The sequence below is a fragment of the Vidua chalybeata genome, chromosome 11, assembly GCF_026979565.1.
Source record: "Vidua chalybeata isolate OUT-0048 chromosome 11, bVidCha1 merged haplotype, whole genome shotgun sequence".
NCBI lineage: Eukaryota > Metazoa > Chordata > Aves > Passeriformes > Viduidae > Vidua > Vidua chalybeata.
This window is the reverse complement of record NC_071540.1, coordinates 12,311,931-12,336,444: the sequence shown is the minus strand read 5'-3', so window position 1 is coordinate 12,336,444 and position 24,514 is coordinate 12,311,931. Positions and strand designations below refer to the sequence as shown.

Sequence of the window (24,514 nt, the reverse complement as noted above, 5' to 3'; positions counted from 1 at the left end):
CCTTAAGCTCTGAGCTAAATGCTGTCTTTGTATAGGCATCCCTGCTAAGAAAACTGGGGTTTCTTTAAGTAATTTGCCATTATTGAGGTATTTGTTCTCTCTCCAAAAAGAGACTCTACATAAGACTTGATTGTCAACAATTTGCTTCTGTCTGTGTGGAAGATTTTCATGCTGTGGTTGGCTTTGGAAGGTTTATTTTTGAATTTGGTGCTGAGACTTAAGCAAGGGAAAAAAACTTGGGCTCATTGACAAAAGCCTGGTTGGAAAGGTTTGAATTGAAGGCAAGGAGGAGAGGGCTCATGTCACCGGATTAGGAGCCAGAACTAGACTGAGGAACTCTTTAATGGAAAATATGCTGTTTCTTTCTAATCTTTCATGTTCATAGAAAGGTCTGGGTTGAAAGGAGCCTTAAAGATCATTTTGGGCCAACTCCCCTGCAATGGGCAGAGACACTTTATACTAAACCAGGCTGCTGAAAGCCCCATCCAACCTGGCTTTAAACACTTGCAGGGATGGAGTCTCCACAGCTTCCCCGGGCAACCTGTGCCAGTGCCTCACCACTCTCTCAGTAGAATTTCTTTCTATTACTCAACATAAACCTACAGTCCTTTTGTTTGAAGGCATTCCCCCTTGTCAAGTCATGTCCTATTTTAGCTCTGTTTTTCTTCATCATATCATAGCCTGGCATAAAAGTACTAATGGACATAATAGAAACATGGAAAATGTGAAGCAACATATACTTACCAGTAGATGAAAAAACAAGGATGCACCTTCATAGGGGACAAATGGCTTTGGAACCCTGAGTTAGTTCAGCAAGATGAAATTACCAACATGGCTGCTTTGCCCTTACTCACTTGCAAATGATCTGCAGACTGAAGATGGTTTAATGACAAAAGAACAACTTTGGAGTTAAAGGTACATGACTAGATTCCACCTAAAGGAATTTGAACAAGTTACCTATGTCTGAGTCAAACATGGATAACATTTCCTGCATCTAGAAATACCACAAGAGCTCAGGGCTGAAGCAGTTACAAGCACAGTGAGGATTTCACACATATCAGAGATTATATCATTCTTTGCTATATTATTTTACACCTACTGAAACCTCTTTAACAATTCACTACACAATTTCTCCTTCCAAAGTCCTTCCAGACCTGAACTGTGTAAAGCAGGGCTGGTTAATCCATGTTTTGGCAGCTGCAGGACGTGCTTTGGTTTGGTGATTGAAAGTATTTCTTGTGATGTGAATCAAGAAGGACCCCTTATTACTGCCCCCCTTGCCAGTGCTGTCTCCCAGATCTGTTTACAGATTCCACTGTTATCTTCCATCTCACTGGTCACAATAGCATTCAGTGAGATTTCCTATACTGTAATCTTGCCTTTTGTTTTCAATACAGGTACAAAGGCTCTGCTAGCACAGCTAAGATAACAGCAGTCTAACCTGCTAGACCTGGACTAGAATCCTTCTTTGACTACCTCAGACATAATACAATCTCAAAACTACTAATAGTGATGAAAATACTTGATCTGTAGGCACGGTATTTTCATGCAGTCAAATTTACCATCTGTCTTGATGATTTTACTCACATAAGGTGACATTTTTAGTTATACATGGAATTGCAGCTTGGTCAATAAATCTGCCTTCACAAAAAGGTTACTAGGTGTGAGTCAGTGCTTACAAGCAAAGTGAAAACTTTGAGGTACAAGATTTATCCATTATTCAGCAGTGCAATAAGAAAACAGAGCTGACAGCATTTGCAGCACTTTTTTTTTCAAATACATGATCTCTTTTGTACATCATACACCAATCCACTCCATGTAGTTGTAGTGTCCAATTTGTGCTTTTATCTGAGCATGTAAATAGGCGTGAATACCTAATTCACACCGTAGATCATTTTACTCAAATTTGAATCGAGCTGAAGTTTCTTGCTTTTTACATCAAATAGAAAAAAAATTCCTCCAGTAGCAGAGTCTGCATATGCACATGTCTTGCTTCAGGACAGGAAACACTTTGTGGATATGAAACTTAGGTCTTCATTTCCCTGCAATCCTGTATCTCTCAGGTGAAATTAACAGAGAAGCCATTCAGCATTACCTAAACCCCCTCTGTAACTTATATACTACTGCCCTCTACTGCATACATATATTCAAACCATTAAAACAAACTTAACATCACTATTTTAGTAAAATATTGCATATTAATTTCTTGCATTTCCTGGGCCCATACTACATTCTGGTTTTGCCTAAAAGATGCTGATTTGGGAGCTAAATATTCCACTTAACTCATCTGTTGATGTGAATGACCACAAAGGACATTAGTCTTAAACCAAAGCAAACTATTAACCTAGATCTTTAGAGGAAAGCCACAACTCAAGCAAGAGAAAGCCAAAATAATTTCTCAAAACTGCAATCCTTTCATTAATGAAAAAAATTTAAGATGGCACAGCAAAATAGCATCAGACAAGCTGCAACTGTAATTTTGTTATTTGGAGGTTGCACAAGCCCTGCTAACTCCAGTGTTCTATCTATACTCCAGCATTAGAAATCACACGTGTCTCTCTCATGGCTTTGCATCCCTCTACCAGGCCTGTTATCATCCTGTCCTCCTCTTCCCTGTGCTCTCAGCCTTCCCAGCTTCTTGCAAGAACTGGCACATGGCTTCAGTGCAGGACCTGCCCCATATTAACACGGAGCTGAAAGGAGGCCACATTTCCCTTTTTCCAGCAATCATATGGGGCACAAACCTTGAGGCAGGCATCACTGAGATCTGTACTGGGACAAGATGTTCAAATAGTGTATCTAGGACACAAAAAGGAACAGCAGTCACTAACACTCTACTGTTATTACAGTCATTATCATGTTAGAAAAACCCCACATGAATCAGAATCACAGAATCACTGCCTAGCATTACCGTTTCTTAAGAGCCACAATGCACTATTTCTAATTGGAAAAAGATTGTTTCATACAACTACCAAACTGTATGGTCATCATGCACATTTGGAAACCAACACTAGAAAGGCAACTGCAGGCATTTAAAACGCTTCACAACTGAGGAACTAACCTGAGTTATAAGGCAACCTGAGTACTTTTTTTTTAACACAAGACAAGCAAGTAAGATGCAAGCAAGAAGAAATTGTGTAGTCTCAATCCCACACCTCCATAAATTCAAGAACAATTAACAGTGAACTCCAAATGTACCACAAGACAGGAGGTGCATTTGGGAGATTAAGCAAGAATTACTGTGAGAGACACCAATCATCTTTAGGGAAGAAAAACAGCACCAAGTTTTCATTTCCTCTGAGAACTGAGACAGCGCGTTATTCACAACAGGAGATAATCTGTATTAGATCAACTTTATTATATTATCAAATTTGACAATAAAATATTCAAAATCTATTGAACACATTCATACACAAGAACATATAAAATGCCAGGCCTCAGAACAGGTTCTGTACAAAATACTGGTTAGTGTAGAGCAGCAAAGTCACTGCCAAACATTCCCTGAATTTAAGAGGGCCTTGAACACACTGTGCTCCAAGAATTACCTTAATACCAAACATTCCTTCCTTTGGCCTGCAAATCCTTTGCAATTATTGCTAGTTATTGAAGCTTTCTGCTTTTATACAAATCACATAGTGACTCTGAAGCTCTTCAGAAGTACTACAATGACAGCTGAAAGCTTCTTCAGCATTCTCTATACAAGTTGCCAAAAATAAGAAACACATTTGGTCCTCAAGACTAGTTTTGGTTTCTGAAAATATCCTGGAAGAATGAAACTAAGTAAAAATATGGAGAGAGACACATAATTAATGCTTTAGGTACAAAAAAGATACATTAGTGAATTCAGACACTTCAGCTGTGCAGTGTGGCAAAGCACCTGAGTTAATCCTCTTATCAAAGTGCCACATTCTCATTAAAGGTTTTTTTTTCAGACCTCTCTCCCCACAGGAATGGAGACAGCTCAGTGCCCGTGGCTGCAGCAGGTCTGACAGCAATGCTCACTGCTGCCCTGCAGAGGATCTGGGGCAGGGAGCAGCCACTCCTCGCACACACAGTGCAGGGCTTCCACTTCAGCAACGGGAATAATGCATTCACTTCTCAGTGAGAACTGCATCCCAGCCTGCAAGAAACTGCAAATGAAAGGGCTGCTGATCATTTGGTAGGGGGAAAAAAGACCCCACACTTTCTGGACATAAAACTACAGCCTGCAGATGCACCACAAGCAATCAAAGAACACCAGAGGTGCTGTGCTTGCTCTCACACAGTACTTAGGACTCAGGTACACACATTTCTTTACAACAGTACAACAAGGCTTTATAGTGACAAACAACAGAACACATAAATAAAAGCCTTGAAAAACCTTCAGCTTCATTTTACCACATTAACTATCACAAGGCTTGTCTACTAACAGAAAACTGGTTTCAAAATCTTCAGGTTAAAAGATACAGCCAACTAATCTCAAACACAGTACTAGGTTACCAAAATTAGAAAAGAACAAAAAAGTTGTGCTTTTTTCCTCTTTTGGGTCACAAAAAGTATATTTTAAAAGTACTAAAGAAAAAAAGAGCAAAAAGGACAAGCAGTTTTTGAATCATGTATTTTGGAACTTCAAATCACAAAAAAACCCTCCAGCTAAATTCTTGCTATGAGACTGAAAATGCTGTTGATTAATGGGTAAGGATCAAAATGAATCTTACAAACATTCTCCAGATGAGGTTAAGAATTGTTTACCTACACTGTTTTCTCATTTTTCAGCCCTTGATGTCTATGTTGATATCCTGCAATACTCAATCCTCCACTCAATCCAGTGCTTATTAACAGGCATTCTCCTTCAGCAAGAAATACAGATTGTGTTTATATGTTTTCCATAATTTATTCAAATAGCCATTGATTTAAAAATTGAGTCAGACCAAGGAAGAGCTTTATCATCTTCGAGCAGTCTTGGAACACAAGCCTGAAGCTTATCCAGCTGACAAGCCCTGCATAAAACAATCACCTGGCTAAAGGGCATTTTTGAAGGTGGGCTGGGGGCTTTTTTTCCCCCCTCCTTGTTGTAGGGCTTCTTCTTTTGGGGGGGATTGGTTGTTTAGGTTAATTGGTTGTGGTTGGTTTTTTTTTGCTTTTTTTTTTCATAAATTACACTTTGCAAAGGCTGGGGACAATTCAGTATTTACTCTGGAAAAGTCTAGGCAATCTTGCTGCTGGACTGTAGGGTCCTGGGCAAGTGAGGACAAGATTAATGATCCATTTTAAAAATCAGGAAAATGTCAACACTCCTTCAACATAAGCATTAGGAAAAAATGAAGAAGGGGAAATAAAGCTACATAAGAAAGTTAAAACCTAGTAAGATAATTGGCTTGTTGATGGCCCTAGTTCAAATTGTTTTGAATTAACAAGAGATTTCTGAATTAAAACTAAAGTCTTAAAACTACCTCCTGTTCCATTGTACAATAGCAAGAGTTCAAGCCCATCAGTTCAACAGATCTTATTGATATGTCCAGTGGCAAAAAACATTTTAGGCATGCTACCAAAATAGTTAAAACTTTAGCCTTTAGACATATTCAGTTTAAGTAATGAGTCCTTAATAGTTTGATGAGTTTCTGCAACTCTCAAAATATTCTTCTTGGAGAACCTAGCATTTTGAAAGCATTCAAAGCTGTGTTTTTAGAAAACTAAGTGCTGTCTAACTGAGTGACTTGTTTTAAAGCAAGCAAGAGAGAATTTTTGAGTATAACTATTTCTCCAACAGGACTTCTATAATCAAGGTGGTAAATATGATGGCCTTTAGGCCAGCACTTCTGTGGAGGTCAGAGTTGAAATTACTATTTGAACATTGAGTAGAACAACACTGTAGGAAATTACAAAACTGCATATTCAGCAATTTATAGAAACATTTAAGGAACCACATGTCCAATTCTTCAAACAGCAAAAAATGAAACTGGTAATCTATGGGAAATTACTTTTAGTCCTAAAGCAAAAAATTTCTTTTTAGTGGAATGCAATGTTGATCTAATCACTGCTTAGTCAGGTAACTGGATCAGAGCCAAAGTATTTGACTGAGAACAAGGTTTATACCCCATACTGGCTTTCATTCCCCACTCCATTTCAGAAGTTCACTTTTCTTTAAATATTGCCCACCATCCACTATCATTTCCCCTACAGGAGGTTGTTTTCCACCCAGAAATGCAATTCTATACCTTTCAGATTGTTTGCCAGTATTCAATTAGCTTTGATTGATGTGCTACTCCACAATAAATGTGCTACAGTTACAACAAGCACCAACCAAAGTTTAGTGTCATTCCCTCACTGAGAAATAAATCACAGGCTGAGAATTCCTCAGACTCCAGACTGTATACGGTCAGGGATTCTACAAGTTGATGAGCAAACCATTTCCTCTTTCTAAAATAACCCAGTAGGGCACCTAATAAAGAAGCTTCAACTAATTCACACATCTATCTTTTTTCCCCCCACAGGCTGTAATAAATAAAAGTCTGTATTACTACAATGGTAGCACAGTTCTAGGCACACCTCTTCCCTATTTTACCTAGTAGATATGCACATTTATAAACTAATCCACTGGGAACTGTGGATCAGAATATGCAAGACCCTTTAAAATGCTTACTGTGTTTGCCAAATTATTAATACCATTCCCATGGGCATCCAAAATTGCCATCCTTCCTAGCCTTCCACTCCAAACCTGCAAAGACCACACAAAGGAACTCTGGGATCCATACTCCATGTGGTATGTGCAGGGGGCTGCACAATCTCCAAATGAAAGTCTATATGACCATTGGACACAAGACCAGAGGCACCAAAATGCATATTTGACAAAATTTTCAGAATGTGAAAATACCATGAAGCATGATGAACACAAATCAGAGACGAACAATCATTTAGAATACCAAGCAACTTGAAAACAACCTTTTAAAAAAGCAAAATAAATAATTCAAATATCTAAATATCAAGGGATTAAAAGGCATTTCCCCATATTTAAGGGAAGGCATCACAGGTGAGGAAAATAACTATCAACACAAGGTTATCACAAATCAAAGAGCAGCTTTTTCACATAGGAGATAGTAGTATCATTGGACAGCATTTCAATGTGCTCGTTTCCTGAAAGCTCAAACATCACCACTTCCTGTTTTTGCCTGTCCACCCACTTTCTACATTGCAAGGCACTCTGTAAGTTCACTGTACCATCCCCATCGCTGTAGAAAATCTTGGGCTCTCTGTCAGGAAAGCTTTCATAATGGAAAGAGTCGGGGGTTTCCACACCAGTGCCGTAGAGGCAGTGGATGCGCACGCCGGGCGGGGTCATGCTGTACACCAGGGGCTCCGTGTCCTGCCTCATCAGCCAGCCATCCTCAAAGTTAATGTCCCTGTAGAACTTCCAGTAATCCCGGAGTGTGTAGTTAGCTGTGGGTGTGCTCACAAACACCTTGTCTGGAGGCCACGTGTAGTTGTAGGGGAGCATCCAATTCGTGGAAACTGCTGATCTCTGCTGGTCTCTGATCTTGAGTGAACTGATAACAGGGATTCTGTTGTTGTCACCTTAGGGAAAAAAGTGGAATTTCATTATCCATAAAGCAAGACATCAATCTTAATCAGCATCAATTACTAGCACTCATGGTGAGAACATGAATAATAAGTTTGTTCCCCTGGCTTACAGTGACAATTTGAAAAGTTTTCCTCCTTGATGATTGTCTCATAAATTAACTTCTGCAAACTGACTTTTAATAACTTCCAAGATTTAAATATGAGTTGATGAATGACTGAAATAAATGCTTTTAACTGGGCATGACTAAGGGATAATTTATATGTACCTTTCTGCATATTTTAACAATTGTTCTTCCATCTTCACAAAAATCAAAAGCTGCTTTAAAAAAAACCAAAAAAACAAAAAAACAAGAAAAAAACCACAACAAAACCCTGAGACAAATACAAGTTTATATCCCTTGTTTGTTTTCATTATCACAGTGGCTGTTACACCTCAATTCTTCTGTCAGCTGAACTCTGAGTTTTATTTTCCATTATTTCCAGGTGGTTACAGCATGTAGTGGTCCAGGTCAACCATGTCATAAAAATTGAAATGCTGCAACTGAAACCACTATTCCTGAAAAATATACTTTGGTGCTATTTCAATTCCATGGGGTGGCACTATTGCTTCAGCAAGGAGACACAAAGCACAGTAATGCCATCTTTAGGAGGACAATATGGAGACATTGCTAGTCTGAAACAGATAAAGAAAACTCAAATGCACAGCCAGAATCACAAAGGTCTTGAAAAATGGGTCTCATGATACTGTGTGGTGTAACAACTTCACTGTGCACTCTCACCACTAAGGTGCTGAACACTGCTTGGCAGTTTTCAGCAAAGAAAGCCCTAGTTCTGAACCAAACAATGAAAGGAATGTGTACAAGATTTATTTCCAGTAGAATAATCAAACACAGAACCTGACTATCCCAGCCTTCTCTTACAGAACTGTTACAAAGTGCTTCTCAAATACTTTACTTTTCTCATAAGTGAAGAAGTACAGGATGGCCAACACCACATTTAAGTCAGCAGACACATCAAAACATTCGGTTTAAGGAAGACACTGCTAACATTTCAACCTTTCAATATATTAAAACTAGAAACAAACCACTGTGATCTTTGTGTCTTTGCCCACGGCAGTGAGATCCAGCAAAGCTCATGTACATGTAGCTGAAAGTATCACAGAAATCTCCAGAAAACAATTTCACCTGTGTACTGTTTACCACTTTGAACACAGTTGTGGATTTGACATGAAGTTCCTGGCATCACATATTATTATAAACAGGAATGGGAGCAGAAAGAACGCATTCATAGAGTGCCCTTGTCTTTCCTGCTGAAATGCAGTATTTTCCTTTAAAGCAACAATTCTTCAGCATACTAACCCTGATAACTTTGGAAACTCTTAAATACACTAATGCAGTCCAAGGGCTGATGGTGGTGCTTTACCATGATGGATATGGTGATGGTGGATATTTGAGACAGAAACAGTTTAAACCTGTACATTCTGATATTATGTTTCCCCGTGTGACTTTCCCACATGATTCTTAAATTTCTGCTCAAAACCATGGAAATTTAGTACAATAGATACACAGATTAAAATATGACTGACTACATTTTAGCAGAAATTCAGCTATTCATTATGCATTAGTAGAATTAGCCCCTTTGCTTGAGGTGCATTATAAAGCATAGACAGGGTATGAAGCACAAAATTTTAAACCAACAGAGATAGGGGACTATGGAATTTTATATAATCGTGTAATTTTATGAAGGTGATATTAACATTGTTCACTTCTTGCCATTTCTGTAGTGGCAACAAATATGTCAGACAAAGCCTGTGGGAAAAGGGAAATAAATTTTTACAGTGACATTTCAACAGCTTTAACAATGTGTAAATTGGTTGTTTGTATTGAGTCAAGTTTTCTAATTAGTAATGGAGCAGTGCACTACTGCTCAGAATCAAATGCCTTTGCTAAGCAAAGTATTCTTTGCTCTGTCCCTGCATGGCTGACTCTTACTGTGTGTTTTGCATTTTGATGAAGTCAAATTCTTGATGTCAGCTTTGATTAGGAAGAAGATAGTGGATATCCAAAGCTAACAGGTCAGAAACAAGCTACAAAACCAAGCCAGAAACATCGAGAACTAAATGTCAAAGCACACAATGCAATTATGGTATCACATGATGGGTAAGTGAACATTTTCCATCAGTCATTTTTAGTTACTTAGTGAAGTACATTATGCTGCTTTATTCAATTTTTTTGTTTTTTAGTCTCTGGCATATCTAGTGTGCTAAACCCAAGACCTCAAAGATTCATTTTCCTAATCTGTAGAGTTATCATTTTCAGCTGACATTTACACAGTGGACACCAGTTCCCCACCATCTCTACAAATTTCCTTTAATGTTAACCTCAAGCAGCTGTGTGATCTTTAATCAAAGGAAACTGCTGAATGCTCTGTAGTCCTTGGTAGCTTTGCCATACTGATCAGAGAGCAATCAGGCTGGTGGCAGAAGGGATAGAAAGAGAAGGCTTCAAGCCAAACAGCAGACAACACAACAATCTGCTGACAAGAGGTCAGGAGAGGTCAAGAAGGGAGAAAGCTCCTGGTTACAGGATGTGAGAAATCTCAGTTCACCCCCACAAATATGAAAGATAACAGTTGGGCTGCAAGGCTTGAAACATCAAGTTGCCATTGCTTCCAAAAAAGTGGTTTTCCCTTCACAGTGCCTTAAACTCTCATCCTGAAGTCTTACAGCCAACAGTCTCGTTAGCATTGTGCACTACACACACAGCAAAGCCTCCAATTACCTACCTGAAGCCAGCACACGGAGAGTTTTAGCCACTCCTCCCCATGGAGCACCTAGTGACACATAATCCTTGATGTACTTGTCCTTCCAATCCTGGGGCTGGCGGTTCAGGAAGTACAGGGTGTACATATTGCCCATGCTGTGGGCAATCAGGACAACGGGGCTTCCATATTGCTCATACAGTAACTCTATCATCTTGCGAAGTGCCACAAAATAGTCTTCATTCTCATCTAAAACATACAGATTACACAGTGATAATGATTCACTGTGAATGCTGAGCTTTAAAAAAAAAAAAAGCTTTTAAATAATGGTGTTGAACTGTCTACAGAATTAATAAAATGCAGACCTTAGAAATTCCAATATTGAATAGGAGGGGTGGGAGTTTTGTGTGCACGTGCTTTAGTGAAATGGGCTTTTTCTGTTGCTTTGTTCTGGTTTTAAGCAAGTTTAAAGTAGCAAGTTGTTTAAAGAAGAAAAAAAAAAATGAAACCACAACACCGTGCTTGCATTTGCATCCAGGAATACCCAGGCCCCAAGAACTAAACAAAATTACATTTTTAGATTGTAAAGGATGGGAGAAGAGATTCAATACATTATTTGCTGGCTAGGAGAGTCAAAATTTTGTTAAAATAACAGTATATTATTTACTTGGTGCCTTTCTCCAGTCATAAGGTGCTCCTCTTACATCTTCATCACGTTTGTAGCCCCAATCTACTAAACTCTGCACCAACATATAAAAGTAGCTTCCTGCAAATATCAGATAAGAGAAACAGAAGAGTAACAAGGTTAGCGTGAGAAGCAGCTGTCAGACAGTACTGCAAAACAAAGTTCCAGAGGCACTATCTGTGACATCATATGTACACATTAAACCTGCAGTTTGCCTCTAACAATCTAGAAAGCATATTAAACAAAACGAGTCATGCTCACTATCCCCCCAAATTGAGAGACTATCACTATTAAAACTTCTTACTAGATGGCTGACCTCTCAAACATTTTGGCAGCCAAATGTAGTATATGCAAAGGAAAGTTCACCCTTGAACTGTAACACAATAATTTCTGAGGGATTTTCATCAGAGTCATAGCTTTTATTGATTGCAAATTAACAACAGGTAGGGAGTAACAGTTGGCCTGGACTTCACCAACATTTATTCTTGGAAACAAATGCTTATCATGTCCCCCAGGCCAGAACTCTGGAAACTACCCCAAAACTATTTTTTTTTTATCCCTAGGGTGGTAGACTAAACCTTAAGTAACTGAACATAAAGCTTTAATAACAAAAAGGGAAACAGTTGCAGATTGCCTATTGAAAGATGCTACTTTAATGCAAGGTTTGACACGTGAGATTTAAGTATTACCAGGACTTAAATGCACCCAGTAACAGTGTCAGAACAGTCTACGGAACAACAGAGCCATATTCAAGTTTTGAACAGAACCTCATTTGTTAGTCTGGAATGTTTATCATACAGTCCCTCAAGTGGAGAATTGAATCATAGCTCTGTTCTAGGTGTAAGAGTGACCTAGTGCAGTCTATTAAGCATATCACTGCCCTTAAAGAACAGATCCATGCTATGCAGCATGTCAAGCTCAGTGCATTACTGACTATTCAACTCCTCCAGTCTTCAGCCACAGCAAACAACAACTCACAAAAGCTTATCAAACTCAGTGTTTTCTGAAATATGACTTCTACAAAAGCACCAAACAAAAAAACCTGCAAACACTAATGCAGAAATCTTTTGCAGCACAAATGCAATTATATAGTTATTCTGGCACCAGCAAAATACAAAGAGCTACACATTGTGGTACCATATCTCCCAATCCAATTAACCCATTCCCTAAGGCCAACGAATATCTTACTCAGAACTTGTGCTTTTATTTCAGTTTTGCTTGTCAAGCTTCTGTCATAGAATTTTCTACTCAACCCATCTCATTTTCTGAAAGCATCTATCCTCAATATGCCTACTCAGATTTCATCCACCAAACTTAGATTTGACACAACACTAAATAATATGGAATCTTCTTGTCTCAATCTATCAGGCCATGCAACAAATGAAACAACACAATTCAATGAAAACTCTTAAAAGCCAAGTGAGATCACAGAACTGTAATTTGAAATCACATTACTTTATGCTTTGAATCACATCACTTTATGCTTGTTGCATAAAGACAAACTAGAAAAACCCTCCAATGACAAAGCACTCCGTACACAGCTTGTACATACCAACGCTCCTTTTACTTGGGTCAAGAAATTCCAAGGAAAATGTCTGCCCAAACCCTGGGACTCTGATATCCACTCCATCTGGTGGTTTGGTAATCTTACTTGTTCGATTATATACCAGCCTGGAGAGAAGGGGAAGAAAAACAATTAAACAAAGCATGAAACATGTTTTATTGCCACATGACAGCCCTCAATTACACCGGGTCTTATATTCTGAGTGCAGTACAAGAACTTTAAGTGGTGTTACTCAGAAGGAGGAAAAAACCCAACCCAAGCAGACATGATCAGAGTGCTCTCATGGCTAAGAGATTATACAATGCAAACAATTACTTTAATTACTTCAATGCCTCATGTGCAGAATCTAAGACTTTTTGTCTCTGTAAAACTGAGTATATGGAAGTGTGACAGAAATTCATCTTTAAAATATAAGCTACTTTATATAGTTCTACACCATTTGACTTTGCATCAAGTCACAAAATGGAAAAAACTTATAAAGAGCATAGGAGTGCGGCAGCAGGACAGAAAATACCTATTAAATAAGACATCAAAAATATTAACCCACATAAATTAAAAAAAAAAAAATCACTTCTACTTAACTAGAAACACCCATACCAGCATATTCCTGATTAATAACAACTAACACCTCAGGAAACATGTTGAGGTATTGAGTGTTGTGTAAATAATTTTCAAAGCAACTTAGGATGTGAAGAATCTGGAGCATTGAGTCAGGAGTTTATTTCTGTAATCATCCCTATTATTATAGTTGGGGGTTGGTTTGTTTTTAGTACCATATCAATGCAATTGCCATTTCTCAATGCAAGTTTTTGCCCCTAGATGGAGTCTAAGAATCTAAACCGATGCACAAATCTCTTAACAAAAATCTCTCTAATCCATAAGGCACAGGGCAAGACAAAGCAGACTGCTTTATAACAGCTCAGTACATTCACATGCCAACACATTAGTTTTTAATTGCACCAGCTAATTATTTCTTGTTATCATACATATATTTATATTATTTTCACAGGAATACTAATAAAGCAGATTGAATTATGAAATAGCATGAGAGCTTTAAATTAGGCGTTTTTTAAAACCAAAATATTTCAGGTGGAACTTCCTGTGCACCAGTTTCTGCCCATTTCCTCTTGTCCTGTTGCTTGGCCAAAAAAAAAATAAAAGAACAGAACACCTCCTCCTTGAGATAAGGCCATAGAGGTGTCTAACAAGTGCTCAAACCTACACTGAGTCACTGGTAGAAGAGAAAGTGGAAGAAACTAAGAGAGCCTCTGCTCCTCATCAGCAATTACAGCTACTTCAGATGAAACAGAGCTACATCTTCAGACCCATCCTGTTAGCCTACCCAGCAGAGTACCAAGTCATTCCTCTCACTGATCTTGAATCAGAAAAGGAACTTAAAGGCAGCCATTCTGTGTGTCAGTCTCAGGAAAGGATGTAACTGCAAAGAGCAACATTTCTGATCTCACCTGATATTATCAATCCAGCAGTCAATGATGACAGGCAAAAGCAATTCTAGATTCAGCCAGAGTGTAAAATAACTGTCTGTCTTCTTAGAGCAGAGATAGTGCACCACTGATGGCTTATCTAACTTTGCTTCCAACTGATTACCTAAGTCCCCTGGAACTGAAAAATATAGAGAGGAGAGAGAGATATAAAAAGGAGACAGTTAATTAAAGCATATAACATTTTCTATTGCAGTATACACAGCTAAATACTGCAGCCCTTATGTGCATTATCACTGCACCCAGAGACACCATCAGGTTTTGTAATTGGAGAAAAAACACTACATAAGGAGGTATTGAGTGATTTTTCACTGAAAATACTTCTATATTTTTAAAGCTGAGAAATCAACATGTAGAATGATTCCGGATCAATAGCTCCTAACTGCAAAGAGCAGACTATAAAGGAACATGTAAGGCCATGGGTATGAAAAAAAAAGAAAAAAAAAAACTTATCTGTTTTTTCAAGTACAAACTGAATCTTTCTGAAAGAAATTTTTTTCTAAAGCATCACAACTGCACGACTTTCTTCTCTTTAAACATAGTTGCCTGCAAACTATCAATTTGATAGAAATGTAAAAAGTAAGATTGATTTATATTATTTATCTTCCTTTCTTCACATAAGACCAGACTTTCACAACACAAGACATGGTTGGCTAACAATGTAAAAATGCAGTTTCATATCCTTTACATTCAGGTTTTGGCAACAACAGTTACTTTTTCTTCCTTTGGATACCTTACATGAGTAAGACATGGTGGAAAGGGTCTTGGGTATTTGCACCTTCTTAAGGCATATACTAAATGTCAGTATTAGTTTGACTAAGGTTTAGTCTTCATTATTTTTTAAACCCTAGATAGAAACAGGAATATTTTCTCAAATTAGAATTAGTCTTAACCAAACACTAACAATTTTCAGCACCAAGTTTTCAGAGAAACTTCTTACATTCTGTTATGTTTAGTCATTTTTTCCTCAAGAACCAGAGAGACAAAAACATTTCAGGAACTGAAAAGCTTTTCTGTATTAGAAAAATTTAGAAGTTAGGCACTTCTTAAGGGTTCCCTCCACTCCTTTCAGGTCCACAAAGCCCCCTTTTTAGGGTGTGCTTGTCAATGTTTAGTTTTGAAATTTTTTAATGCAGGTCTACCCATACGTTTGTTCCCCCTATCCCCCAGTAAGCTGCACAATCAAATCAGTTTGAGTTCTATAATACACTGATACTTAGCAATGGTTTAAGGAAGGAGCTAATATCTTTTAGCAGAATGCCTAATTTAACTGGAAAACCAGATGTGCTTTTAGGAAAAAAGTTATTGCAGAACTGAAAAAGGCCAAATCTTCAGATAACCACACTCTTACAACCTCCAACCACAGCAGGTTATGTCCCATGAGATGTACCTCAGGATTTCTTTATTAACTACCTCTGCTTTCTCATTAGGTTTTTAGGAGCTTTATTTTTGTCACCTTAAGTGAAACGTTAAAAGGCCCAGTGGTTTATTTTAGGTCATATTTCAAGGACTCTGATATACTGGAAAGCATAGTAAGGGAGATTACAGCATTGCATCACACCCTAGAAGGAGTTTACTGAAGTTCAGTCTTGTAACCTCACAAAATCCTACTTAGTAATTGCTTAGAAAACTAAAGCAACAACTTGTTCCAGTCTCGTGCCTCTGCTGTATCATATTGGAAAAGGAACAGAACGTAATTCTATTTATATCAATCGTTCATGACTGGCCACTTTCAGCAGCAGACCTGCCAAGGACATAACAGGTTGATTTTGTCTTCATGCAAAACAAAGGAGAGTGACATTTTGTTCTAGCTTGGAATCTCACTTCCTTGGGTAAAACTAAAGTTCTTCCAGCAAAGATACCTTTCAAAGACTTAGACAAACATCTGTGGTATTAGAGTTTGAAGAACTTGCTGAGGTTTCCAAACTGAACTCAATCAATCACAAGCACTCCTGCTCAGAGTAGGGAAAACTCACAGCTGAAGAAATTTCAGATTATAATCAAGATACATCTATCAACAAAGCACTGAAAGCAGGATACTGTACAAAGTCTCACTTGGACTTAATGGAATGATTTTAGATTAACTGCAACTTTCATTTAGTTAAGATATTTCATCTTCAAGCTTCTGGAGGATAGAGGCTCTGCTCCTGTGTCCAATTCAGGACACAAGATGAGAAACATGACATACTGATTTTACTCAAAGGATGATAAAGAACAAGATGAAAAATGGCAATTTTTTTCAAGTCTAAACAAAAGATAAAGCACAAGTTCTACCTGTGCAAAGATAAATACTATAGCTAAAAAATAAATTCTCATGTACAAGTATGATGCATGTTTGTTTGTAAAGCAGGGATCAACAAAAATGTTTTTGTCATGTTGACATTTCCATATTAACAGTGAAGCTGCTAATCACTATCACTCACACCTTAGGGCATTTTTATTTTCTAAAGTATACTTTGCAAACTGAAGATGCTTTGTGATGAACCTATAGGAAATGAAATACAATTTTTTTGTTTCTGAGATTATACAAAAAAACATGCAAGATCTTCAGCCCTCAACCCAACCAGATTAAGTGTTAATGATTTACATTTTGGCTGGAGAACTACTTAGTGGTTTTTTATAAGTAACAGGTTAAAAAAATATCACACTGAAGATTAATTCTGGAGGTTAAGGACGTAGCTTTCTAAATTTTCTATGGTGGAATTTGAAAGCAGTAGAAAAACATGTTTCCCTTCACTTTCAGGCCATACAGAGGATGGACCTGCAGGCAGAGTAACCTGTATGCAATTTTTCACCTCCTCCTCTCATCTACCAATACCTGCAGTTTCTAAACCTTTTTGCTTTTAAAGTTCTAAAAGTTGTTTTTAAAGCCTGCACACTGACCCCAAAATAACTTGTTTGTGAAGTTCTGCAAAATACATCAGCACTAGTTAAGACCGGATGTCCAAGACAAGATCTTCAACAGTACCCTGCTTCCCTAATTTGCAGCTGTGTAATTCTTCTGTTGATTTCAGAACTGCAAACATTTGGAAAAATTAGATTTCTTATTCAGCAGAAAAAAGTGTTTCCATAAGATTTTGTGTTCTATCAGTTCTAGCACATCCTCCTTTTTCACAAATATGCTAACCCCAACAAAACTCACTCTAATACATCAATAAGCCAAATTCACTTCCAATATTCATAGTACCCTTGGCTAATTTTTTGGTCTCATATGCCCTGACAAAACCAGTAGATCTCCCTCTGGGATGTGTTTTTATATGATTAAACTGTATAGAAAAGCATATTTAGAAATATCATTAGAGTTTAAGAGAGGTAACAGACTGTGCATTGCAGTAATTTAGGATAATGTAAATTAGGATACATTCCTATTCCTGCCTATCACTATCCTTAAGTCTTAATGACAGATGCACAGTTCCCACCAAGAGACAATAGGCAAATTGCACCCTAAAAATGACTTGAAGACTGCTCAGAAAACAAAGAAAAAAGATCATTCAACAAATGTCTAAATATAAGGATCCTAAGGAAAAAATAAAAAAAAAGGTGTCTATAATAGACAGTGTGGGGAGCCAGGATATTTTTTCATGTGGGGAAAAAAAAAAAAAAGAGGCCAGCAGTTGGTATTTTTTACTACTTTTATCTGAAATGCAAATACCTTTGGGTATTTATCAACTATCATAACTTTTTAACCAGTATTATTTCCTCAAATAACTGTCATCTTTTTGGTTCTATAAATTAGTCTTCCCTCAAAATGAAGCAACTTGCCAGGAAAATTAATTTTAAACTCTAACTACAGGTCTCTGAGAATGTCTTGAAGCAGCTCATAGACTCCATGGACTGCCACAGAAAAGACCTTGTTTAAAATTAGGAACAAGAAAGCAAACAACGTCTCACATGATACTTTCAGATACCTTGGATCACATGAGGCATAAACATTTAAATCACTCCTGACATCTAGCCAGCTGACCATACAAACATACACACCTCAATTAGCAGTCAGCAGGAATTCACAGGCACAGCTCCTTTGCATATAAATCAATTATTAACAAACTTCATTTAGGTGTCTTTCTAGAAAACTTTAGCCAAGTACCTAACAAATTGTTTGCAGAAGGTATCAGAACATTGATATAGTTATTGTGTTGAGTCAGCTCTAAAAGGTAAAGAGTTCAGTGCATCTGACACTGATCTTATAAGGATGGGTTGGTTACCAGCTCCAAAAATGCCTAAGACACGAGATAGTATGCAGTGATTATTGATGGGCTAAAGCAGAGAATGAAGAAGGAAGAACAGACACAAAAACTACTTGCCATGAGCATTAAAGACAAGCCTGTTGAACATCACCAAACTGATAAGTGTAAAAAATTATAATTCATCTAAATATAAAGCAGATATGCAGAAGTAATTGCACAGAATATTTGCAATATACATTTTTAGTAGATATTTTAGTAGAACAGAATCATTCAGTGGTTTATTCTGGTTCTTAAAGGAGATTTTTCTGTATGATTACATCATCCTGGCTAAATAGAGAACACTTCAAAAAAGGCATAAAAGCAAGTCAGTATCATAATTAGTCTTCTTTTCCCCCAAAACACTTAGGAAAGGAAACTGAGACAATCACTTTAGGTTTTAATGAGAATTGTGCCTTATATCAGGCCTTCAAGCAGGCTCTGTAAGTAAGGTTTTGACTTCCACCTGCTTCTTCTTCTCTACTGTTGCTATTATACAAATATATGTCAATGATTTTTTATTTAAATCTCAGAGAAAACTCTCAGGACCAATTGCACTGCAGTATTTTGCTGTCAGTCAAAAACCCATGACAATTTGGTCCCTGGTGTTGCTCCCTTGGTATGAACATGAGCTCCAGGCAGAGTAGCTCCAGCTACTAAGGCACCTCGAGGATGCACAGACCAGGTTAAAGCAACCTAATCCAAGCCTTGTGGTGCCACTCTCCATGTTCTTTGTGCCAGCTCCTCCATTAAAATAATTCAACTACAAAATTAACCACTTCTTCCTCATTAGGTTATTTCCTCATGCTTTAGCAAGACAAAGGACTCCACAAAGTGGCCAACAAACAAAGCTGGGTGAGCACCAAGGAACTGCCAGACTGGCACAGCTGCTCCACAGAACCACCTTGCACCTGAGCCAGTCAGGGGCTCTCCAAATCTGAGAGTTGTTGCCATCACAACTGTGGCCAAGAGTTACAAGGCTGTATTGATGCAGCTCAGCTCTTTTCAGATGTGAGATTCCTCGAAGCAGCAGTTTTGTCAGTACCTGGGCAGCAAAACAGAAGTTACCCATATATGAGCAACACTCCATATTTTGCAAGATTCTGCTCTAGTTCCCCTCTGTTACTTGGGTAAGCATAGATTGCAACTGCAAAGTGGGGTCATTACACAAAAGGTTTGAGAGCAAGCTACACTGGGTCTTGTGACCATCCCTGGTCCAAAACATTTCTGAAGTGATCACTATGTTGACAACATTCCTTTAAACAGCATTTCTTCTTTCTTTATTCCTTATGATCAGGTGGCCAACTTGCCACACACAGGGTATGACCAAACTTAATTCCCCTTTCTACTCAAGTGACTTAACCTCCAAACAGATCGAGTGTTTTGATAATGAGAACCTGTTTACTATAAGTTTTTATTTAAAAACTGAACTTACATGAGAAATTAGGAGTCTAGATGCCAGTCTGATAAATCAAGAGGACCAGCTCTGTATTCCCACCTCCTATGGGCTCCGAATTCATCTCAAGCTTGTATAAGGCTTGTATAATGCAGAATTACAGCTCTAAATCTTTTCCATTTTGTATCCAGGTGATGTGGGTTTTTCTCCCTTCCCCCAAACACCTGTGTTACGCCAGCACTTAGAATGCTTCCCTAAATGATTCTCATAAGCCCTTCCACCATCCTCATCACAGCAATTCCTAAAAAGCTTATTTTAACATGTCACACATGCAAGAACCATGAGGACTGGGCAGCAAAAAATCCAGCAAATTTAAAAATGTAGAGACTGACTAGAACACTAAGAGATACAAGTTCTGCAGCATTTGATGAAAATTCACTGTAACAGCAAGAAAGTCTATTGTAAAACACTCCGGATGAACGTGTGCTCAGCCACACAGCATTTACCAGAATGTCTCTTCAGGAAATGTAGGTCAGCCACAGTTCTTAAAACCATCCTTAGGGAACATGTATACTTACAGTAGATCTATCAGTAGTAAATCCACACTCCTATAATCAGTAACTCTTTCTGCCAGTTGCTTTTAAATCTTTGATTCCTTCCCAGATAGAGTTCAATGTTAGATCAGCAACTAAAACATCTCTGTCATCAGGAAGCTTGCACTGGAGCAAGTGCCAAGGCCTTGGCAGCACTACAGAGTGGAAAGATGGCATAAAAGATTGTTTCTAGCCTCCCCAGATAGAATTCAAAGAATTTTTCCTGTTTCAACTCCTGCCTCTTAGGATACCCTTCTGCAGTTTCTTCTTCCAAACCACAGCCCGTCATTCAGTTCAGAGGCCTTTTAAGAACTGTGGATTTGTACACACTGTACCCTGAGATAACAAGAGCATTTTTTAATATGCTCTGGTAGTGTTTGCCCTTCTAAGTCAGAAGTTTGTAACAGTAGCAACAAAGCCACCATCAGAGCCTAAATTATTATCAGGAAATGGAGATTGAACTGAACAACATGCCACTTTTCCCATCTTCTCAGTTTTTCTTCCCCCGTGACCATCAAGATAAATCAACAATAAGAACATGCAGCATGCTGAATATATTCACCTGACTGGCTACTGACATTACTGACACCAAATGCACTTGCTGTCTTGGAATGCTTAAGAATTACAGTTTCAGTAGACAAGTTATTGAAACATTTAAAATTTATTTACATCTTATTACCACCGGATACAAAAAGCAACTAACAAATATTACTTATTAACTATTATGTGAATATTACCTGCATATTCATCACAAACTATTCTGTGTTAATAGGTGAAACCACAGGCCAGTAACAAATACTCATTTTTCATGTTACACGATGAAGTGACTATTTTTTTTTTCTTTGGTAATTCAACTACTGGAACACCCAATCACTCCTCTTTCCGCATCTGTTTCCAACCTCTTTCACGAACGGTTCATAGAGAGGAAAGACTTAAGCAGGGATGCTCTGGTGTTACTTAATGAGCTCGAAGCGTATGAAAGCGAGCCTTGTCTGTCTCCCGGCCGCTGCCAGGCCAAGGCAGCCCCAGCCCGGACCTCCTGCTGCCGGGCCGGGCCGGGGCCGCTGGGCCGGGCCGGGGGAGCTGCGGAGCCGCCGCTCGGTGCGGGCTCCGCGCCCCGCAGAGCCCGGGCACTGCCAGCAGCGGCCGGGGCGCGCTCCCCGCGGCCGTGCCGAGCCCGCAGCGCCCCGGGCCCCCCGCGCCGCCCCGCCGGGGGTGGGTAACGGGGCCGGCGGGCTCAGCTCAGCTCAGCTCAGCTCAGCCCGGCCCCGCAGCGCCCGCCCCGCCGCCCCCCGGCTCTTACCCAGCACCACGGGCGGCCCCGCGGGCCGGCGGCGCGGCGCGCTCCCGCCGCCGGGGCACAGCAACAGCAGCAGGAGGAGGCTGAGGAAGAAGCTCCGTCCGGAGCGCGGGAGGAGCCTGGCGCCAGCCGGCAGGAACATCGCCCCAGCGCATAACCCCGGGGCCAGGAGCCGCCACCGCTGCGCCGGGGCTGCCGCGGCCCGGCCGGAGTGCGGCCCAGCCGCCCGGCACGGCCAGAAAAGGGCCCGCCCGCCCCGCCGGGCCCGCCCCCGCCCGCCCCTGCCCGCGTCACCGCCGAGCGCGGAGGGCCCGGGCGGCCGCCGGTCGGCCCCGGCTGTGGGAGCTCGGTCCCTGCCGAAAGCCCTGTCAGTGCGGCGGCCCCGGCTGTGGGAGCTCGGTCCCTGCCGAAAGCCCTGTCAGTGCGGCGGCCCCGGCTGTGGGAGCTCGGTCCCTGCCGAAAGCCCTGTCAGTGCGGCGGCCCCGGCCGTGGGCACAGGCAGCTGCCCTGCACAGGTAGGGACATCTGTCCCCCGTTCTGCTGGGGCCAGCAGAAAGCTCTGAGGGAGACGTGCTGATGGAGGAGAGCGTTTGTCTCTCATTATTACGTCTAGAGTTGTTTGGTCCTAATAAATTCTAACAGCGAAGTAATGGGCGTTTGCTGCAAAACATGTCTAAAAATAAGTAGCGCATAAGGGGCGTGGTCAGAATGGTTGAAAGCCAAAGTGCTTGGAAGAGCTGGGAATTTTAGTGTTACACGGTCAAAGGACTGGCATCTGATAGAGAAGCTCACGGGCATGTCTGCACTTCAAGCAACACCCAACTAACCTGAGAGCTAATTGGTACAGAGGATCCCTGGGACCAGGCGTTTGGCAATACTGAGAGGAAAAGAAATCATTAGACTTTATACATGTAACACGAACAGGCAGTCCTGTAATTACAGTAATTTGGAACCAGAAGTGTTATAAGCCTTTGTGCTTCAGCAATACCAGTTAGTAGGGGCTACGTGCTCTGTTTGGTGTGCAGGTCATTTGATGGGTGTCTGCCTGTGGACAGGAACAAGGAAGGGTATCCACGGAAGCAGAAATTCAATAGAGAATGAAATGGCACTTGGAACCAATGTAATCACAGCTCATGAGCAGTAGTGATTGTGCTGATGGGCCAGACAAGGTTTCCTTGATTCAGTCACATCTGTGACTCCTTCTGTGGAAATACACTTTCTGATGTTAGCAATTCATGCTCAGGATAAAGCTATTTCTGATAAGGTTATTTTGTAACAGGAGCACTGCACTGTCTACTTCACAGCTTCCTACATCCCTCAGGGGGTCTACTAATTTTCAGAAATATTCCTACCTTGAATGGTTAATACACGAGCATGAACAATGTCACAAGTGAAGATATGAGTGAAAGACAAGTAGAATTTCTGGCCTCACTGAATTCAGTATTCAACAACTTCTGTAATTCCTGGAGAGAGACATGTCAGAGATCTGTGTGTGAAGGCAGAATCTGGTAAATCAGATACACACCCTACTGAGAAGAGTTTAGAAAAACTGCATTATCTTGGAATTAACATGGAAGGAGAAGGATGTATCTTCCTCCTTAAATAAGAAAATAAAAAAACAAATATTCAAGGAAGGTAAGGCTAAGTCTAAATCTAGACTTGCCTTATTCTAGGCAACAGCCACACCTTGCGTGTTTACATCCAACTAACTCAAAAGACAAAGTGCTTAGTCACCATGCGAGTGTTGACATGAAATTACCTCCTACTGAGACAAACTACAGGGTGTGCAAGTGTGACTAAAACATTGCAACAGGGAACCTCGTGTAGGAATTAAAAGTTACAAAATGCAGCAAAAGACCTTACAGAAGGGTAAAACATTATTTAAAAGAACAGCTGTGTCTGAAATCAGTTTTCTCTCATACTCAAAAGCCCCAAAATGCACGTGTCCAAATAGCCTGGCTGAGATCACTTGTGCTGTGACACAAGGTTCAAGGAATGACACCTGTCAAGCCTTCTACATCTTGTGGGTTCCCTTGGGTGGCATCAGAGCATCATCTTGGACAGATTTTCTGTGCCTGGCTGTAGGCCTCTAAGGGCACAGGCCTTTTGGGCTCCATGTGCACTTTGCATTTGTCAGCATTTACAAGTGCTCCTATTGATTATCACATATGTATCACTTCTGTAACCATTTCCTCATTGATTCTTCTCAAGATTTCCTCAAACCAATGTTAATGTTTCTTTTACAAATCTCTGTGCTGTTTTGACAGATGGGAACATCTTCACACTTAATTAAACTTGTCTCCATCTAATTCTGTCCCAGGAAAAGCCTTCTAATAATAGCTATTCCTGCAAGCCCAGGCTCTTCAGAAAACAGTCTTTCAGCCGATAAATAAAGTAGCATTTGTTAGTTATTTCTTTTATTGTCTCCTTTTGTGAGATCAGGACCATTTGCATTTAAACACAAAGTGCATTAAGCTCTTTGCCTTTGTAAGGTTTAAATATGCATGGCAAATTTCTATTTTCACACTGAGTGCCTCGTCCTGTTGTCACTCACACCAACAAATCCAGGAACCTGGACACACGGCATTGCTTTCCAGCTGATGATACCCTGCTATTAATTGAGTCAGTGTAACTATTTCCAAGGGCTGCTTTGTTAGAAGAGCAATCCAGCTCTTTCTCCACAGAGAATGATTTGACAACAGGGCATTTGTAGATTAACAGCAGTTCAGGAACATGACCGTGTGTAGCACAGAAATGTACCAGTCATCATCCAAGGCAGATTCAAGGAATAACAGAACCAACTACACATCTGAACTGCCAGTAAAATGCCAGCCAGCTCATTATTTTATGAAATACATTCTATATCCTGCTTTCTTCACATGTTTCATATCCAAAGTTGGTTAGAAATTGAAAATGAAATTGTTACAGTTAAAC

At 39.8% G+C, this 24,514-nt stretch overlaps 1 protein-coding gene across 3 annotated transcripts; it reads right to left on the bottom strand.

Annotated features, from left to right (window-relative positions):
- Positions 1 to 3,339: 3,339 nt before the first annotated feature.
- PLA2G15 (phospholipase A2 group XV) lies at positions 3,340 to 21,794 on the bottom strand. 3 transcript variants are annotated; one of them, XM_053952832.1, is made up of 7 exons: positions 21,584 to 21,793; positions 14,033 to 14,189; positions 12,555 to 12,673; positions 10,985 to 11,083; positions 10,342 to 10,566; positions 7,198 to 7,551; positions 3,340 to 4,130 (listed from the first exon to the last, which is right to left on the bottom strand). In XM_053952832.1, exons 1-7 carry the CDS (start codon positions 21,720 to 21,722, stop codon positions 4,099 to 4,101), a joined length of 1,125 nt encoding a protein of 374 aa, XP_053808807.1. In that variant the 5' UTR covers positions 21,723 to 21,793; the 3' UTR covers positions 3,340 to 4,098. The 3 variants fall into 3 exon arrangements, with proteins under 3 accessions (XP_053808807.1, XP_053808805.1, XP_053808806.1); XM_053952830.1 differs by having other exon boundaries at positions 3,340 to 7,551; XM_053952831.1 differs by lacking the exon at positions 10,985 to 11,083 and having other exon boundaries at positions 3,340 to 7,551; positions 21,584 to 21,794.
- Between the last annotated feature and the right edge of the window lie 2,720 nt (positions 21,795 to 24,514).

Bases quoted from the DNA above. Each gene is read 5' to 3' on its own strand.
- PLA2G15 (XM_053952830.1), bottom strand. From the start codon at position 21,722: ATGTTCCTGCCGGCTGGCGCCAGGCTCCTCCCGCGCTCCGGACGGAGC. The intron at 11,084-12,554 runs GTATGTACAAGC...TGATATTTGCAG, and splicing joins CCCAAGTAAAAGGAGCGTTG to GAAGCTACTTTTATATGTTG. The intron at 10,567-10,984 runs GTAAATAATATA...TGTATGTTTTAG, and splicing joins TGACTGGAGAAAGGCACCAA to ATGAGAATGAAGACTATTTT.